This window comes from Podarcis muralis, chromosome 5 (genome assembly GCF_964188315.1).
Source record: "Podarcis muralis chromosome 5, rPodMur119.hap1.1, whole genome shotgun sequence".
Classification (NCBI taxonomy): Eukaryota; Metazoa; Chordata; class Lepidosauria; order Squamata; family Lacertidae; genus Podarcis; species Podarcis muralis.
The window spans coordinates 4,292,011-4,312,386 of NC_135659.1; the positions used below are offsets into that span (position 1 = coordinate 4,292,011).

The 20,376-nt window shown below is 43.1% G+C and overlaps 1 protein-coding gene across 4 annotated transcripts in view; it reads right to left on the minus strand.

The window, feature by feature from the left end:
• The window catches only part of SELP (selectin P), a 35,574-nt gene that overhangs the window by 11,105 nt on the left and 4,093 nt on the right, over positions 1-20,376 (minus strand). For 3 of the 4 annotated variants that reach the window (XM_077928195.1, XM_077928197.1, XM_028732302.2), the window contains 9 exons: positions 17,150-17,222; positions 16,062-16,445; positions 14,002-14,109; positions 10,895-11,083; positions 8,478-8,657; positions 6,658-6,843; positions 4,347-4,532; positions 3,678-3,863; positions 2,393-2,578 (listed from right to left, as the gene is read on the minus strand). In XM_077928195.1, coding sequence (XP_077784321.1) covers positions 2,393-2,578; positions 3,678-3,863; positions 4,347-4,532; positions 6,658-6,843; positions 8,478-8,657; positions 10,895-11,083; positions 14,002-14,109; positions 16,062-16,445; positions 17,150-17,177 — 1,633 coding nt within the window. In that variant the 5' untranslated portion in view covers positions 17,178-17,222. The remainder of the gene's footprint in view (positions 1-2,392; positions 2,579-3,677; positions 3,864-4,346; positions 4,533-6,657; positions 6,844-8,477; positions 8,658-10,894; positions 11,084-14,001; positions 14,110-16,061; positions 16,446-17,149; positions 17,223-20,376) is intronic. The other variant, XM_077928196.1, reaches the window with a different exon arrangement.

Here is a 20,376-nt window from a genome sequence, read left to right on the forward strand (position 1 = left end):
AATTCAGCTTGCGTTGTATGATATCAAATGAAACTTTGGGATTGGAGCCAGCCTGCAGATAGATGGCGGTTAATTCCACCTCCCCCCACCCCACCCCCTGATGAACCACATGCTCGTGTGGTGAAGTGGCACCTCCTGAAATGCTGCTACAGCAACTGAGCACATTTTGAAGCTTTGACACCCAGGACATCAGTGCTAAAGAAATCTGGAAATTAACAAGGAAATAAACAACTATCTGACTTTTAGAAGACGTCTGAAGGCAGCCCTGTATAGGGAAGTTTCCAGTGTTTGATATCCCACTGTGTTTTAATTTGTTGGAAGCTGCCCAGAGTGGCAGGGGAAACCTAGTCAGGAGGCATATAAATAATAAACTATTATCTATGAGATCCAGTTTTCCCGTATGAACCTGCCTTGCAGCATGTCCATTGACTGAGCTCTCTAATGCTGTACTCCAACTGGCAGCAGTCCAAAGTTAATTTCAAGCCAAGTCCTATTCTCTGCAGCTGCTGCTTGAGATCCTTTTAATCGGGAGATGCCAGAAATGGAAAAATGCAAAGCATGTGATCTTAACCGCTGAGCTATGGCCTCTCCTACTCACATCAAGAGTCTGCCCTCTTGATATACACACAACGGCAAGTAAATTGCCAACCAGCTCTACATCTTACTCTAAGCATAAAAAAGCACCAGAGAAACACAGATCCATACAGAGATGTGCCTTAAATGGCCAATAAAATTATGTCAATTTAATTTACTTATATCCTAAATTGTATTTAGTCAAAGGCAATTATATCTCCATTGGGTGCGCTAAAAATAAATGGACTGTGCATCTGGGGCTGTGCTGTCTGCATGTCTGGAGTGAATGTGTTCTGCACCTCTTCTCAGCATTTTGGAGAGTGATACAGATGATATAGCTCTGCTGGATCAAGCTAACGGCCCATCTAGTCCTACATCTTGCTCTCACGGTGACCGACATGATGACTATGGGGCCCAAGCTCTCCCCACTTGTGATTCCCAGCATACTGCTTCTGACAGTGGAGGCAGAACATTTGTTGTTGTTTAGTCGTTTAGTCGTGTCCGACTCTTTGTGACGCCCTGGACCAGAGCACGCCAGGCACTCCTGTCTTCCACTGCCTCCCGCAGTTTGGTCAAACTCATGCTGGTAGCTTCAAGAACACTGTCCCACCATCTCGTCCTCTGCCGTCCCCTTCTCCTTGTGCCCTCCATCTTTCCCAACATCAGGGTCTTTTCCAGGGAGTCTTCTCTTCTCATGAGGTGGCCAAAGTCTTGGAGCCTCAGCTTCACGATCTGTCCTTCCAGTGAGCACTCAGGGCTGATTTCCTTAAGAATGGAGAGGTTTGATCTTCTTGCAGTCCATGGGACTCTCAGGAGTCTCCTCCAGCACCATAGTTCAAAAGCATCAATTCTTCGGCGATCAGCTTTCTTTATGGTCCAGCTTTCACTTTCATACATTACTACTAGGAAAACCATGGCTTTAACTATACGGACCTTTGTTGGCAAGGTGATGTCTCTGCTTTTTAAGATGCTGTCTAGATTTGCCATCGCCTTTCTCCCAAGGAGCAGGCGTCCTTTAATTTTGTGGCTGCTGTCACCATCTGCAGTGATCATGGAGCCCAAGAAAGTAAAATCTCTCACTGCCTCCATTTCTTCCCCTTCTATTTGCCAGGAGGTGATGGGCCCAGTGGCCATGATCTTCGTTTTTTTGATGTTGAGCTTCAGACCATATTTTTCGCTCTCCTCTTTCACCCTCAATAAAAGGTTCTTTAATTCCTCCTCACTTTCTGCCCTCAAGGTTGTGTCATCTGAGGCAGAACATAGGACATACTGTATGTAGAACACATATGGAGGAACTGCCAAGCAGATGGCACTAAAAATGTTGCTACAGTGAATGGACCCCAGAGACAGTGCAGTCACCATCACCCAAAGCCTGTGCTGTTGTTCTACATACCCAAAGTTCAGGTTTCATACTTTTCAGGAGGAGGGTGTGCTACAGTAAGTCACCTTTAGACACTATGGATTAGTGCGCTTATTTCCACATCAGTCTGTGACCTCGTTAAGGAAGGTTGCCCCTGTGATCACTCCAGATTAAGTACCCAGTTCTTGGTATTCAGTCTGTGTCCTGTTCCTTTGCAAGTAGCAAAGGATAATCTTCCAGGGCACCCAGTCAGTTTTGTTTAGATTCCCAAGTTTCAGAGCAAGATCTTGCATGAAACTGAAGAAAAATCAAAAATTGCTGTTGCCACTGCTATCAGTGGAAGTATGACACCAGAAGATCCAGTTTGTTTTTCAATTTAGCAAATGCAACATCTCAATTTTATATACTCAGCTACCATCCATTTCCCAGCTGATTCCCAAGAGTATACTCAGCACTGACCTTCACATAAGGGTGGTTTCTCCGTCCACATTCCCAGAGCTGTGCACTGAAGTTGCTCTGCTCCAACTTGCACAAACCCTGTATTGCAGGAGAAAGTGCAGCTGGAGCTGTATGCAAAGTCTCCATGTGGATGAGAGCAGTCAAATTCTCCATTCTTGGGGACATCCAGTTTGGGGCACTCAATAACTAGAATGAAAGAGAAGGCTCAGTGCTGGTGAAAGGAGGAACTATTCAGCCCAGATTCTCCCAGCCACAGGAAGAGGCAAGTCCAGGCATGAAATGAGACCTATTCTTCGGGGGGGGGGGGGGGATGAAGGCAGTTATTTCAGGGGTGCTTCCAGATATAAGTTCTCCCTTGCATATAAGGTAGGAGCTGCTCAACAAACCTCTACCCCACCATTCTTTTTACATTTAACTATTTGGCTTGACCCCACCATTTCTCATCTGCACCAGTGGATGGATCATGATAGGATGTGTCTGGAATGAGTATTTAACTCATTCCTCTCACAGAAACATGTGCATGCATGCAGGTGGTTCATATATCTGCATGGGTTCCTTATTTTGTTTTTTAAAAAATAAACCAATCCCGCCACAAGTGTGAAATTAAAAAAATGCAAAAGTCTCCTTGACGAATGTAGAGATTAACCTATCAATCCCCCTTGTCGCTTACCACTGCAAGGTGGCAATTGAAAACCACAGGCACATTTAAAAAATATGTTTTCCATACTTTTGCCATTTTGAAAAACAGCCCTGTGTTTTGTCTCTTCTCATCAAGACTTCCTCAAATTCTGCTTTCTCATGCTCAAGAAAAAAGGCATCACATGCACTTAACATTATGTTAAGGTTTTCATTTTCTTCTCGTGAAAACCTTCCCCAACCCATGAAAAACAGTATTACAATACAGGCAGCAAAAGCCAAATTTGTGGCACATGACACTTCCTGTGTCAAAAACCACAGTCCCCAAAGTCCCAGTGGTAAAAGTGCAAAGCAGCACAAACACACCCACACCGAAGACCTCTTTGCACTGCTGTTCTATATCTTTCCTATCATTAAGAAATTAGAAGGGGAGAAATTGATGAAAGGAAGATAATTTCAAAACAATGATGCTGTTGTGATATGCATGCTCCCATATGAAGTCTGAGGGAAATGCTATAAGAAAGGGCCATCTGGAAGTAACCCAGGTCACTATAAGGTAGCCAGGGTGGAGGTGCTCAGCCTTGAAAGACCCTGACCAGACAGATCAGAGTTTCATCACAAAAACAGGCAGTGAAAAGACCTTAGTTACCCTGACATGTTGGCAATGGAGCAGTCCAGTTCCCAGTTGCTAAGCAGCGGGTTGAATTTCTTCCAGCCAAGGTAAATCCAGTCTCGCAGGCAAACTCACAGGTAGATTGGAATGCAAACTCTCCATTTGGGTGAAAGCAGCTCATCCTCCCTTGCTTGGGGGTCTCCAGACTGTGGCACTGCATGGCTGAAGATGACAAGGGTGATGATGGTAATAATCACAATTTCTTATACCCTTCCCATCTGACTGGGTTGCCCCAGCCGGTCTGGGCAGCTTCCAACAAAGATACAGGGAAACAACAACAACAATGGGATACAGAAGAAGAAGAGACACAAGTGGGCAAAGGGCGGGGGGAGCCAGGAGGGAGAAGGGGGGGGGAGGCTGTTGCAGAGTATTATTCCTTTGACCCAACCTCTACCCCTTGCACATATTGGTGTTTATCCAGGTATGTGTAAATGTCTTGTATACTGCAAATGTGTTGGTGGCCAGGAGGCCAAGGTGTGGAACGCATCAATTGTTAAGAAAACTGCGAATTAAAAGTTAGTATATTCAGGTGATGCGTTTCTCTAGGAACTATGGCTTCTGGAGGAAGTCAGGAAAGATGTCATTTTATCCTTATTCCACCACCTCATACCCAAAGAAGAATGGTGGTTCCTCCAGCAGCCTCACCTTGGCAAGCTGGGACTGCCGCTGTCCATTCTCCAGATGCTGTGCACTCCGTCACCTTTTCTCCAAGTAACTGGAACCCTTCAGCGCAGTGGAAGGTGCAGAGAGACTGGTACTGAAATTTCCCATGAAAATCGAAGCAGGTGCTGTTACCATAAGCAGGAGGCTGCAGGAGCTGGCACTGAACAGCTACGGAAAGCAGATGTGCAAATCAGGCGAGAGGCAACAGTTAAGAGCTGGAACTGGTTCAAGGGTGCGATTGCTTCTCATGTCCTGCCTGCAGTTTAGCAGAGGTGAAAGCATACAGCGTCCGCGTTCAGTCTCAGGGTGAAACTACATAGCTCAGTTGGTTAGAGCACAGTGCTGATACTGCCAAGGTTGCAGGTTCAATCCCTGTCTGGGACAGCTGCATATTCCTGCATTGCAGGAATTTATTATTTCTACCCCACCCATCTGGCTGGGTTTCCCCAGTCACTCTGGGCAGCTCCCAACAGAATATTAAAAACACGATAAAACATCAAACACCATCAGAGTCCCTTCCAATTCTACAATTCTATGATTCTAAGATTCATGCAATAGTGCAACACTTCTGTATTAAAAGTGGATCTGGCATCAAGTCCATAGCAAGTGTGGAAGTGAAAATAAGAAAGGGTTCAACTGCTTCCAGTCAAGCACCCCACATGGACTTTATGTACATTTGGCAGGAACCAGTTAGGGACTACCATCATCGGGTCTAGCCTGATTCTCGGGACATGATGACCTGCCAGGTGACCTGTTTATTGAGCATTCATCATGATTTGTTTGCAAGGAGGTTAGATGGTGGTGGGCCCCTCCAGCCTGGTCTTATATTGCAGATGTGTTCTACAACATGTTCTTGAGACACGAGTAGCACATTAGTGGTGGGTTTATTCTGCTTCCATGTGTTCTGTAATGCTTTCCCAATGCTGTCACATTATTGTTGACAGGAGGGGCTATGGGACAATAAAAGTGGAACAAAAACCAGAACATTTGTGGCACAAAAAAGTTATGGGGCTTCAGCAGGAAGTTACAGGATATGCACTAATTGGAAATGAAGCAGTGCAACTGCCCCATAACTTTTGCAGATGCAAACCGTATTGAATAATGGAATGTGTGTGACTGCATTGATAGCATCATGAGCACAAATAGTCATGAATGCACCATGAAAAAAGATGTCTGGAGGGGCCGAGTGTGTCAAGGCAAGTGTTATTGCACACTTTCCAGTGCATTTTCCTTTGTGCAACCTGAGTGACTTTCTTGATTATACAAATTACAAGGCATAGAAAATTACCCAATAACGAGGTAGAATATTACCCAATATTACCCAATTTACAGCACAGTCTGGTATGCATGACGTACATATTGTAATTCTTTCTTTCCCTCTTTCCCCCTTTCCTTCTCTACTTTTCTCCTTTTAATTTTATAAATTCTAATACAGTCGTACCTCAGGTTAAGTACTTAATTCGTTCCGGAGGTCCGTTCTTAACCTGAAACTGTTCTTAACCTGAAGCACCACTTAGCTAATGGGGCCTCCTGCTGCCGCCACACCGCCGGAGCACGATTTCTGTTCTCATCCTGAAGCAAAGTTCTTAACCTGAAGCACTATTTCTGGGTTAGCGGAGTGTGTAACTTGAAGCGTATGTAACCTGAAGCGTATGTAACCTGAAGTTATTGATACAAAATACCTTTTACTTGTGGTCTCTAATCAGGCAACATACATTACTATACATCACTTCATATCTTTAATAATTTTGGCATATATACTTGACTATATCAACTTTGTTGATATAGTCAAAAAATTATCTGATGGTATATTATTATTTTATTTTTTAATGTCAAGAATTGCTGCATGCCATATGCTCTATTGAAAACAAACAGGTAGCTCAATGAAACCATGTTAAATGGTTTTTAAATGAGAATTAAGAAAAACAAAAAATTAATAATTGTGCAATCTGAAATTGCTGACATGTGAATCAATCCCACAAAAAAACCCCCACGACAGTCTGTAGATGCCCTCAGTTATCAAGCCCTTGGAACGCTATCATGTTGTGTATTGTGTATGATTGTGTATTGACAAATTCTGGACAGCAACATTCTGTAAAACATAGTATCTCTCTGGGCTCACTGACTAAGTTCTTGGCCTTGGGTCCTGCCCAGTCCTCCAATCACTACACAGCAGGGTTAAGTGGACTATTCAACGCTGCAACTGTACAAGGTAGCTGCAGCAGACCAGTAACAGCAAACTGAGACACTAAATTCCTCTAGAGGCCCACAAAAGTCCATACGGATGCCATACCGTGACAAACAGGTACAGAGGATGTCCACTGGCCAGATGCACTGCAGTGCAACGTCTTGGGACCACTGAGCTGAAAGCCAACTTCACAACCAAAATCACAGGTGGAGTTGTAAGCGAAGTCGCCCACTGGATTTACACAGTCCATGGTTCCTCTTGTGGGTAACTCGATTTCTGGACATTGCTTAACTAAAGAAAGAAAAAGGGGTAAACTAGAATGAAATAGAAATCTCCAAAACATGATGCAAGGGGTCTGATTGCACTAGATTTATTTAGTATATGGAGTTTATAAACCATGAGCCTCACCTACTTCATTTTGCATGATGCCAGCCTATCTCCTCACCAACACCACAGGCACCCCTCCTCCCAGCTCTGCTTTAGTAAGTCTTGCTAGACACAGATGGATGACTGACTTAAGCAGACCCATTCCCCATTTGACTGGGGGACCCTCTGCCAATCTCCAACAGTAACATTAAATCGGATTGCTATTCTCCCATGGATTTGTAGCCTTCACGGGTGCAGAGATAGTCTAGAATTAGCCACAAATCAGCTAAAACAATTAGAAACAAATACATTTATGTTCTTAGAATCGCAGAATTGTAGAGTTGGAAGGGACCCCCAAGGGTCATCTAGTCCAACTCCCTGCAATGCAAGAATCTCATCTTAAGCAGGTGGCCATCCAGCCTCTGCTTAAAATGTTATTCAACTCATTAATGCTTGTTGGCTTTCAAGAAGCTCTGTGAAAATGATTGGTAGAAAAGTTGCTTAATAGATATGATAAGATTAAGATTGTTAAAGCGCAATATAAATTTAAGAAATGTGAGTAATTGTGATAATATGGAAAATTGCCAGATAGGCTGAGGGAAGTCTAAAAGATGTACCGTATATGTTAGAAATGGGTGTTAAATATGGATGGAATGTATATTGGAAATTGAATAAAAATTAATTTTATAAAAAAAATGTTATTCAACTCTGGTTTTTCAAGTGCATTTTTTTATTTTTACATTTGAGAGCAGCAGCTTCAGAATTGAGACCCAGCGCCAAAGATACGGCCAGCCACAGATCAGATCAGTCACCTGCCCCTTCCCTCTCTAGGTTTTTGTGGCCTACTGCCCCACCTTCTCTTTTCCAAGGCTTCTGCTTCCTCTGTCCTTCCTTGCCTAGGCCATGCGTTCTCCGAACCTTTGCAGGATTTGTGCAGCTCAAGACAGTGATCTCGGGTTAATAGGCAGGGTAAAAATACTCCCAAATAAGTAAGCAAATGTTGGCACAACAGCTGATCCCATACCAGGCAGGAAGCTCCAGCTCAGGGTAGCTCAGCCAGCCTCTGCCAAATCCTACCACATAATCCCTTTGTTTTTGAAGATATAGATACAGTATATAGATTGATTTTTAGAATCAGATAAGTTAAGGCTCTCACTTTTTACTTGTTTTGTGCCTTAAAACAGCAGCCTGATATGCAGAAAACAAGGAATTGAAACTTTCCATATCTCTAAACCAGGAAACATTCCTGCTTTCAAGTCAGGCTGCTGCAAACGGCACAGGGCAGGATTAGCAAAAAGAAAGAGGGGGGGGGGGAGGAGTTAACAACCCTAAATGCAATATGACCACCAACAGTAATTTGGTATCTCCAGGTTTATGAAAGCGATGTACAAAATGTTTATTCCATGCATCTAAATTGGTTTTCCAGGTCAACATATACTTCTGGTCTTGGCATTTGATAGCCAACAGCTGGATCTCCAAATATATTCATCGTACACCCTCTAAGTACTACAGAGTTCTGAGACAATAATATCAGAATGGGATTTAGAAGAAAACTGAACCTTGACATATTGGCTCCAGGGAACTCCATACTCCAGATGCTTCACATCTAGTGGTCTCCACTCCACTTAGCAGAAAGCCCTCTGCACAGCTAAAGTTGCAGCTAGTCTGGTACTGAAATTTCCTGTGAGAGCAGATGAGGTCTCCATGAACAGGGGTTCTTAATGGCCAGCACTGGACAGCTAAGGAACAGAGAAGGGAGGATTCAATCAGGCACATGTGCGCTATGCATGATGGGAATTGGCTATTATTATTATTATTATTATTATTATTATTATTAATGCCACCCATTTGGTTGGGTTTCCCCAGCCACTCTGGGCAACTCCCAACATAATTTTAAAAACACAATAACATATCAAACATTGAAAACTAGAAGATCAGGACTCTGGTTATGAAGGACATGGACTGAAGATGGACTACTTACTTATTGCTCGTTTTATCTGCAAGTGCGCCCCCTTGCCCCCACAATTTAGGGGGCTGGGCGATGTCAGCATGCCACATGTTGTTGATGTGTCATGTGCACGCCACACAGCTTGCACACATGAAACAGGCACACCCTACTGCATGCACCTGTTTATCTGTGAGCTGCCTTGAGTTTTGTCAGGGGAAAAGGAGGGGAACAACAACAACAACAACAATTCCACTAGGAATATCTCCTGCAACTAGGGATGGTTGTGAAATGCACTACAAGCGGCCTGAGCACTGAACTGGCCTGTAACCTGCTTGTCCACTCTCTTTTGTGAAGTGGTCTTGCTTGCAGCGACTTTCTGAAGATTCCTCCAGTACTGCTTTTTTTTATTTTAGGGGGCAGGTAGAATTTATTTATTTTTTTGTAAATAATTTTTATTCATTTTCCAATTAAAAACCAGATTTTTTAAAAATATGATGACATTTATTCCCGTACAGTTTAGTCAGCTGCTGCCATCACCAACATTTAATCTTAACTGTCTGCTGAAATGTACATTCACATTAACTTCTGTCTCATTTATTCACAGTTGAGGTGATTATGTTAGCCATTAACCCCCATTCACATTTATTGTTTTAATGTTAACCTTTCTCTCATTCCCCCCACCCAACTTCAGCCAAATGCATACAGAAAGCACAGTCACTGTCTTACGTCTTAATGTGGGCATATGATATTTATTAATGTAACCCAAAGTGGACTTCACTTGTATTTGTGAATGCTAAAATGAGACTCTGGAGCATATATATTTGTAGCGACATTGCTGCATTACTTATTATAATAAATTATAAATTTATAATAAATGGTGAGTTTTTCTACCATCCTGTTTATGCTTACTGCTTTTCAGTTTTGATCCATGCAAAAATGGATGTTTGTTTTCTGGGCAAAGTGCGTGGGCTGGTGGGGTGTGTGGAATTATTACAACAGTGCTTGGCTCAGTGGGCCTCTTGCCAGTTTCTGGACCTTGGCAACTGCCACACTTGCGTTAACACCTGGAGGCTAAAGATGTGGGTCACAACATACAATTTGAGGACTGGGAGAACTTATGGAAAGAGGGTCTGGACTTTACGGCGTGTATAACGGTGAAAGAGAATGTCATGAAGATGTTCTACAGGTGGTATATAACACCTGCGAAACTATCGAAAATATACAAAGTAGACAGCAAATGCTGGAAATGCCAAGAGAGAGAGGGCTCCTTTTACCACATGTGGTGGGAGTGTGGGAAAGTGAGAGAATTCTGGGAAAAAATATACACGGAGTTAAAGAAGGTTCTAAAATATACATTTACAAAAAAACCGGAAATCTTCCTGCTAGGGATATTAGGGAATGAAATAAAAAAGAAAGATCATAAATTTGTATACTACGCAGTCACAGCAGCAAGGATAACCTTAGCTAAAGATTGGAAAAAACAGGAAATGCCAACAATAGAGGAGTGGAGGTCAAAGTTATTAGACTACGCGGACTTGGATAGGCTGACGGGAAAGATTAGACACCTAAGAGACCAAAAGTTCATCAAGGATTGGGGAAAGTATGTAGATTACCTGGAATATATCAGTAAAGGGCAAATAACGTTAAGGGGATTCAGAGAAGCACTGTGAAAGACTAAGAGTTATTGTCTAATGAAAAGGGATGAAGAGAAATGTACAATGGCAATGCAGATCAGGGAATGCGTAATGTTGATTTTGATTATGGAAGATTTACGGACGAGCTGAAGGAAGTCCACAAAAAGAGATGATAATGTAAAATTATAGCTGAAAAATTTCCTTTATTGTGCATATTCTTTTTTTTTATTATTCTTTTTTGTTGTCTTTTTCTTTTTTTTTTCGTTTTACCGTATTTTGTATACAGTTATGTTCTTTTTTCTTGATTCTTCACGTGTTCTTTTTCTTGTAAAATCAATAAATATCTACATGGGGGAAAAAAAAAACACCTGGCACCCACCATAACAGCACATACCTACACACTGCGGTATCTCTGCTGACCAGCTCCCAGACGGCAAGCACTGCAAAGTGGCCAGGCCATTCATTTCAAATCCTTCATCACAACTGAAGCCACAGCTGGAGTTATAACTGAAGTTCCCCAGAGGATGACTGCAGTTCATGCGCAGTGGTCTAAGTGCAGCATCCAAGTCCTTGCATTTCACAACTAAATGGAGACATTGAAAATACCAGGTTATGCCAACACTACCATCAGCAAATGTGTTTCTAACCTCTCCTTTGAAAGAGATTGTGGAGCTGAAACATTTGTTGCCCGAACCCTTCCTCACTCACTTATAAGACCAATCCTTTCAGACCTTGTGTTTCTTTGAAGCCAACACAGCAACCAGAATTTAATTCTCTCCCAAAGCATGGTCTGGCCAACTTGAGTTAAAGTACCACTTAGTGGTGGTAAAGATGAGTGACTAACTCAACCATCAGGAATTTATCATGGTGGCCCTATTCTGCCTTAGGTGCAGGACCAGACAAGTTTTTCTGGGGACATGAACAACAGTGTATGGGGGGGGGTTGACCCCTTTCCCCTCAAACCACACCCCTAAAACTCAAATAAAAGTTACCGTATATTTAAAAGACAGATATATTTCACTGGATATATTACAAGACACATTTGCAAGAAGCAACCTGCATTCAGTTCAGTGGCGCTTACCCTGGGAAAGTGGATAAGGAAAAGAATGGCTCCAGTGAGCTGTGGAGTTGGCTCCTGAGTATTTAGGTCAGCATTTTCACCCATCCATTTCTAAGTCTCCTTTTAATTTCAAATATGCACTTTGCATCTCAGTGTTGCTGACAGCATGCTATCTTTCTGGAATGTCTATATAGAGCCTAAGCAAGAAGGTTATAATTTAGGCTCTGCCCATTTCTACTAGGTGCAAGGCAGCCACCTTGGGGCAAATGAGGAGGGGAGACATGCTTTTGCTATATCCATCACTTATTAGTACATCCACTTCAAAGTTTCATGCAGAAACTTAGGATGGAAGCTACTTCCCCCCACCAGATTCAGTGTCTCTAGAACAGCTTTCTGGGAAAAAAGCTTTGTTGTTTTCAGCATATCAGGCTACAGCTAAACTCAGTAGAGCAAAATCAGTAGTAAGCTGGAAATCCTGAGGTCTAGAAAGCTGGATTTCTCATATGTGTGTCTGCCAGAGCAGTGGGTAGGAAAGGGTGGATGGGGGAAGAGTTAAAGCACCATCTCCCCTTCCTAAGGCTTCTCCACTCGAGATTATCCCTGCTCCTATTTGGATACCTTGATTCCTCTGGTTTAGCTCTCAGGCTGCATACACACAATACCTTTAAAATACATTCAAAGTACATCCTTTCGCTCGAAGAATTCTAGACAGTGCAGTTACACAGAGTTACAATTCCAGCAACTCTTAACAAACTACGGTGCCCAGAATTATATTTTGTTGAGGGTGGGGAGTGTGCTTCAGATGTGCTTTAAAGGCACGTTGGGTACACAGGCTTATTCACACAACTGAGGCACACCTTTCACTGAGACAGTAAACCTGCATCTTTGAGCAAGACCACTTCAAACTACAGGTTAAGACTTGCATGGCTGATATATATTTTTAAAAACCCTCGCTATTATAGAAAACTGGCACATCAGGGAAAAGACTCAACTAGAATCCAATATCTAGTTCTATATATTTTGTGTGGAAGAGCCACCATCCATGTGAGCCTCCATTCACAATATAAAGTACAATTCAGAGGTGAGTTTTCTCCTCATGGAAACAGGCCAAACTTACCCTTTTGATTCCCCCAAACCAGGGCCAAGAGTGGCTGAGGAGAAATTGTACATTTTGTTGCTAGACTTAAAAGCCCTGGCATGGCTTCCAACATAGATGTTTCAAAGGAAAATTATATTGAGCTGGGCAGTAATGTTATTTGTGATGCATGTCAGTCAACACAACAGGGCTAAACATTTCTCACAGAGCAATCTTTGTTATCACATTCCGGTGTGCTTCCTTTGGGGGCAGAGCTACACTACAAATGTAAACTAGTTTTAAAAATGATTTCCTCTTTCCAGAGAATTCTGGCTACTCTAGTTTCATGAAGGGGGGCGGGGGGGGGGCGGAGATGTCAGCAGCCTCAAAGTACAATTCTCAGGATACTGGGGGGAAAGCCAAAACACTTTAGCTTCTTTTAAAAACACACACACACACACACACTATAAGTTAGCAGCATAGAACAATAATCTGCACAGGAAGAAAGCTGACAAAATAGGAGGCTTTGCAAAAGATGCTCCTGGTTTCATCACATAAGCTTCATACTGTGAATGGACAAAGCCCTCTGAATGTCCTTTAAGTAAAGAAGGTAGCACCAGTTCAAACCTCAAGAAAAGCCAAGAACTGGAAAGAAGCCTTGAAGAGGAGCAGTTTCTCTTGCTCAGCAAAAAGTTATTCACGGGAAAACCTCTTAAAAGATATACAAGAGAAATAAATGTAAATTTTGTATTTTGTGGTGATCAAGAGACTAAGTGGAAAATCAGATAGTCCCAGGTTCAAAATTCAGCTTAGCCATTAATTCACTAGAAGGCCCTGAAGGAAGCCCCCCTTGCTCTCAAATGGGGATCACACTGGCCTTCCTTACAGGAAAGCGTACGTGAAGCACTCAGGACCATACCCTCCAACATTTTTCCAATGAAAATAGGGACATCCCATTCCATTATGATAACTTTACTATTTATACCCCACACATCTTACTGGGTTGCCCCAGCCACTCCGGGCAGCTTCCAACATATATTAAAACGTAATAAAACATAAAACATTAAAAAAAACTTTCCTATACAGGATTGCCTTCAGATGGTTCAGGGGTCAGATAACAACATACCCTCCAGCATTTCTCCACTGAAAATAGGGACATCCTAAGGAAAAGTGGGACATTCCAGGATCAAATCAGAAACTGGGACGGCTTCTCCAAATCAGGGACATCCCTGGAAAATAGGGGCACTTGGAGGGCCTGTCAGAACATTTAACTCAAGCGCTAATTATTCTTATATGTTTTGTCAGCACGTAACAAGTATCCACCCCCCAGCCATGGTTCTGGTCCTTGGGTTGTTAGAAGACTCACCATATTCACACTCTGGCCCATAGAAGCCAGGATAACATTGGCAGGTATAATTCCCAATGGTCTCCACACACTCCCCATGCTGACTGCAGGAGGAAGGCTGGCAGGAAGCTGCACAGAAGAGAGAAGTGGGTTAGAGTTGCGCCATCTCTTGAAACTTAAGCTCTACTCCCAAGGGAACACAGAACTGCAGTTGCCAGGATCTCTTTGGAGAAGAGAGTTAGCAGCCTATTTCATTCTGTAGTGTCGATGTGAGAAAATGGAGGCCAGTTTCTCCTGTGTTTAGTCCAGTTGCAGCCATTCCCTGCAAACATAGGAGTCAACTCCTAGGGGTTGGGGTCCCTTTTGGACCCCCAATAAAATATTTGATAGCCACTGCCATTCAAATGGTGTGTGCACTCTGCATCTTGTGATCAGTTACGTAGGGCGGGGCTTAACTGCCTCCCCCCATATTTTATTCAAGTAAAAATGAAAAACTAATGGCAGACTAGCTAAAGCCCAAGAAGGACTTTAATAACTGCACAGAACAGGCAAGAGCAGGTCAGCCTTGTAGTGTGAACAAAGCTATGCATATTAAAAATTTCCTCCTCTAACCAGCTCTTCAAAGATACAAGCATCTTTGGCATCAAGCTACTCTTAACAGAAGGGAGCTGTGGACCCATTCTGCAGAGTTCAGTACTCAGGGCTGATTCTGCTTCATGTTCTACTAAAGAGCTCCAAGTCTGGACAAAATCAAAGTCTACAGGCTGTTCCACACCACACTTTTAAATCATGCAACTTTCCCCAAAGAACCCTGGGAACTGTAGTTCCCCCCTCACAAAGCTACAAATCCCAGCACCCTCAACAAGCTACCGTTCCTAGGATTCCTTGAGGGGAAGTCATATGCTTTAAAACTGCATTGAATATACTTTAAATTTATGGTGTGGATCTGCTCTAATCTCTCGTCAAATACACTAGCTTGCTTTTGAACAAACGGTCGCACTTATAGATGCCTGTTTTTGCCAATACAGGGTTCATGTTTGTCCATTTTCACTTAGCAATATCTGAAAAGGAAAAAGAAAATGATAGATTGATCCACACCTCTAAAGCAGTACCAAAAGTCATGCCAGAAATCGGGTCACATATTTTCACATCCAAATTCAGCTTTGTTCCTAAAGGAGATTCCAGCTAAACATTAAGAATAACTTTCAGGGGGTAAAATCTGTTCAATGGTGGAGCAGACTCTCTCGGAAGGTGGTGAAACCATCATTGGAGGTTTCCCAAGAGAGGTTGGCTAGCCATCCATCAGGGATTCTTTAGCTGTGGTTCATACAATGCAGGGGGTTGGACTAAATGGCCCTTGGTGACCCTTCCAGCCCTACATTTCTATGGTTCCAAGATGTGCTGCAAATATATCAGGGTCCTGCACCTTATACTGCACAGGAAAGAATATCTCCATATGCGGACTCAGAATAAGCTGTGCTTGCTTAATTTCCAGATCTCAGGCTGCTGTTTACAGTGCAGAACAGAAAAAGTTCAAGCAGAAGAGGCGGCAAGGTGGCCTGGCCATTATAGTGCCATTCTGCAACGAAACAATGTTGAGAGGGGAAAGCGTGCATACAAGTGAAGATAGGAGTGAAACAAACATACAGAAACACATTATACCAGGAAATATAATGTGTACATATGTTATATGCAGAAATGTGTACATATGTTAAAACTGCATATAAAAATGTGTTTACAGTATTATGAGAAATTCTCACTGAAATGCTGGTGAATTTTCATGAGGAGTCTTCAAGAATAAAATTCACAAATTGCTGCAAAATGTGGAGAACTGAATATTATATTGGAAAAATAAGAAACTAAGGCTGGATCTAGACACATCATATAAGAGTTTCAGTTAAACGCATTGTAAATTTAAACAGGGAAATCTGGAAGGGAAAAACAGGACTCCACAGTGCATATAAATCGCTTTTTCTTTACCAATCTAGCTGAGTCCTAAGAGAACCAAAACTGATCATTCCCTTCCATTCCTAGCTGTTGGTATTCCACAGCTATGACACAATACGGGGTGCTTTCATTACCTTGGTAGCACAGTGGCCGTTTCTTGTTAGTACAACGTTCATCATTCCATTTTCCAGATTCCACAGGCCTTTTAATGTATATCTCAACACAGTCCTCTCCAGACCGCCTGTTGTTGGGTTCCCGAGACGCCCAGTTTTCTGCTTCCTTTGTCAGGATCTTGCCCGTTCCAACCCAGGTCCAAACATTCTTAATCTTCCGGATCCCAATCCAGTAGTACGTGCGGTAGTATGGAATGGTAGCATTGAGATAGGCAATTTCTTCTTTGTTTTGGATTGCTACTAGGTCAGTATAGTGCTGCTGGCAAAATCTCCTTGCCATGTCCCAGTTGCTCGGGGGCGTCTGCCCATAGTGGTAAGTCCAGGCCCCCACAGAAGAAAATATCCCTGCCAGAGCAAGAAGGATAATTAGGGAAAGGCTGCAATTGCAGACAAGCATCCTGAGTACACAAATGGTGATGAATACAGCTGGCCTGTTCTTATTAGAAGCACTAGATAACTTAAAACTAGCAGCCACAGAGGACAAGGCATTCTGCAGAACAGACTCCATGCTCAAAAGGAAGAGGTGGCACTTTTGAACTGACCCTAACAGTTGAAAATCAAACAGAAATTAAAGAGGTGCAGTTGAAGGAGGGAGCAGCTAGCCTAGTAGGAGAGGCATATTTGGAGTGTAGCAAGGACCTTCTACTGGTGGAGGGAATTGTTAATCTTTTCTCCTGGAAACCACATTAAGGACTGCTTTGGACAAAGAACTTAGCAAAATTACATTAGTCAATAAGTATTTTCTTCAAAAGAAGGGCTAGATTGGAACTTTTTACGGTTTTGTGCCACCTGCAATATTTTCCTATTGTGACTATACCAGGAGATTCTTCTTGGCGTGGTCTTACAGGGCACTTGTTTTAATGGGATTGCCAATGAAGCATTCTAGTTTCCATTTGGAATGGTGAGAACAGCAGAAGCCAGGCAGCCTCAAACATATTTCTGCTTGCACAACTCTTCCCATCCCCAGGGTTGCTTCATATCCTTCCTTGGCAAGGTCAAAGTAATAGCAAAAATGACATTTTTTTCCAGTAAATTTCATAAATACTTACCACAACTAATGATAGTAAACAGCAGCATGTGGTCATCTGTTCCTGTAGACCACAATCTTCTGCTGGTTACACCCTGTTTGAGGATACAGATTTGCTGTTAAAGTGACAACGTGCATACAATTTTAAATGCAAATTCAAAACGTGCATACAATTTTAAATGCAAATTCATAAGCCTCCTTATACAATCCAGCCAAAATTGCCTTTCAAGGGTCAAACTATATGTAGCAACATCCACACAATTAGCAACTGTGCTGTGCAGATGCTTTTGAAAGTCTGTGAGGCGCTACTGTGGCTCAGGAGGGCTTTGCTGGTGCAAAGGATTAAGGCAGTTCTCCTCAACCTTTTTCCAACTCCGGCCCCTTCCTGCCCCCCCCCCCCCCCGTCAACAGAGGCTATTTACCGTAAATGTTCCATATGTAAATAGAACATGTTTTATTTAAATTTTTTATAATTTATACAACATACAATAACATAAAAATTTATGCTTTTATGTGTTTCTCTCTCAATGTTGCCCCTGTGCCTGATGACCAGAAACAAGTCCTGTGAATGCTGCTGGCGCTGATGTTTCTTTGCAAGGAGCGATCATTTGGCTGCTACAGAGCAACAAAGCAGCCAAAGTAACTTTCTGTCAAGAAAAACGCCATTTTTGGACAAAGAGTACAATACAGTGGTACTTCGGGTTAAGTACTTAATTCGTTCTGGAGGTCCATTCTTAACCTGAAACTGTTCTTAACCTGAAGCACCACTTTAGCTAATGGGGCCTCCTGCTGCTGCCGTGCCGCCAGAGCACGATTTCTGTTCTCATCCTGAAGCAAAGTTCTTAACCTGAGGTACTATTTCTGGGTTAGCGGAGCCTGTAACCTGAAGCATACGGTATGTACCTGAAGCGTATGTAACCTGAGGTACCACTGTATCTAAAAAATTTCCACAGCTTTGGGATAAAGTAAAATTGTATTTCATGGTATTTCCTACTTTGTATTTGGTACAATCAGGTTTCAGTCGTGTTGATTATTTACTCAGCCTAAAGCGGAATCGCCTTAACATAAGGACAGAGGTGATCTTCGGTTATCCCTCACAGCAATAGAACCAGGTATTTTAAAAACTTGTTTCCCTCGCTCCCTATATTGTTGCTACATGTTGTTCTGCTGGACCTTCCTATAGCATTGTCAGATGCTGTATTTGGGGCCAGGCTGGAATTTTCCCAGCTGGCAAAATGGCTCCTCCCTTCTGGTTTTTGCCACCCTCACAGCAACCATCACAACTTTGGTGGTATAGGCAATGGGTAGGCGTAGTCTTGGACAGAGGAGAGAGGGGAGGTTGTAGCCCCTGCCTGCCCCTCTGAAAATGGAGGGCCAGGAAAGATGCTTCTGGACTCAGCTAGACTGGTACAGAAAAAGCAATTTATATGCGCTGTATATGTGATATAACATTGTGCCACCAGAAGTTGATGTGGAGTTCCGTTTTTCTCTATCCGTTTTCCCTGGTTAAATTTACAACGCTTTAAGCCGAAACGCTTCTTTGAGGTGTCTATATCCAGCCTCTGTCTGGACGCCCAGGCGGGGGCGAGGGGCCACAGCTCTCTCCAGGTACAATCCATCGGGGGAGCTACTCCTTCACTTCTGGTTGACCCCAAATGCAAATCCTTCTCTCAAACCTCTTACATCTGTAGTCAACAAAGCTGTGACCTGATTTTACCCAAACGCTAGTTGTCATTCCTTTTATTCTTGGAATTTAGGCAGTCCTCAGGGCAGGAGGGATGTCTTGCAGCACAACAGCAATGCTGGGCTGGATGGGGCCCTGGCCTGATCCTGGAGACTCCTTTTAGGTTCTGACGTTCTAAAACTTCACTCAACCAGGCCCCCAGAATACCTCACGCTGTATCTTTCTTCCCAGCAACATAAATTTTCTCTCCAGAAATTTAGGAAGAGGTTGAAACATCTACAGCAGACTCTAAGACTAGCCATTTATAAATAATAAGACTGCCTATATTTTTTAATGGATGCAGTTCCATCCAACACATTTTAAACAGTCTTATGCCACTTTAAACAGTCCTGACTCCACACTTGGGAAGAGGGATTTTTTTGTTAAACTACTCTGAGGACTGTAGCTCTGTGAGGGGAATAGTGATAGCTGCTGCTCTCAGCACCCTCAACAAACTATAGCTCCCAAGTTTTCTTGAGGGAAAGCATGACTGTTTAAAGTGGTATGACACAGGTTTAACTGCAGAGTGCAGATGGGGCTGCAGTCTATACTGGGGGTGGGTGGAAGGTAGCTCAGCATCTACTGGTAGATCTCTAGGGAATATTCAGCAAACCACCTCCAGGGATTTATGCTTTCCAGTTGCTTAACAGTAGCAACAACAGCTTTTGCTCACATACACACCCGAAAATCAGGCTGCTGAAATAAAGGAAGGTTGGAGGAAACCTGGAACAGATCCCCCCCCACATATCAGTTCTTGTACTGAAAAAAGATTCCAGTGCTAAGGTGCACTTTGAGTTGCCCTGCTCCTTAATTCTAAGCATATGTCTGCCGCTGCTGCCGCCACCTTCCTAAGCCACGAGTCATGACCCTGCTGGAGGAGTCTCCTTCAGAGCACCCCAAGGCCAACATTGCAGGGGGACAGGGAGACATGCCAGACCCTTCAGGGTGTTTCAGCCCCTTCCCCAAGACACAGCAGGCTCTGGCTCAGATACCGAGGCCAGGATTGAGCTTCCCCCAAACCTAAGAGAACATTCACTCGTAAAGGCACAGAAGCAGTCAGATGCCAGAGTGCCTGCTTGAAGACCAAGGTCCCTTGTGCTACTCCACACAAGTAGACCAAGCTTAGGCAGCCCAGATGGCCTCCAGCTGTGGTCAGGGTGAGGCTCTGGGGCACATGGCTAAAAGCCTTCAGTTCCTTTTCTTGTACCAGCCAACCGCTATGTTGGTTAGTTGGTGCTTTGATTGCCTTGGATTTGACCTCAGACCATTATTGCATCTTGTCTCTTGTGTTGCCTTTAGACTGTTCCTGGAACCTGCCTTTTTGGACTGTGACCTCACCTGGCCTTTCGGGTTGCCTGTGTGTGTGGATTTGGAACTGCTGGCTTGGTTGTAAGTCACTTTGGGTTGCCCTGGGCAAGACAAAGCGACTAATTAACTAATTAATTAATTAATTAATTAATTAATTAATTAATGTACTATCTGAAGCAGGGCTGCTATATACAACTTGGTTACTGTCCAATTCAATG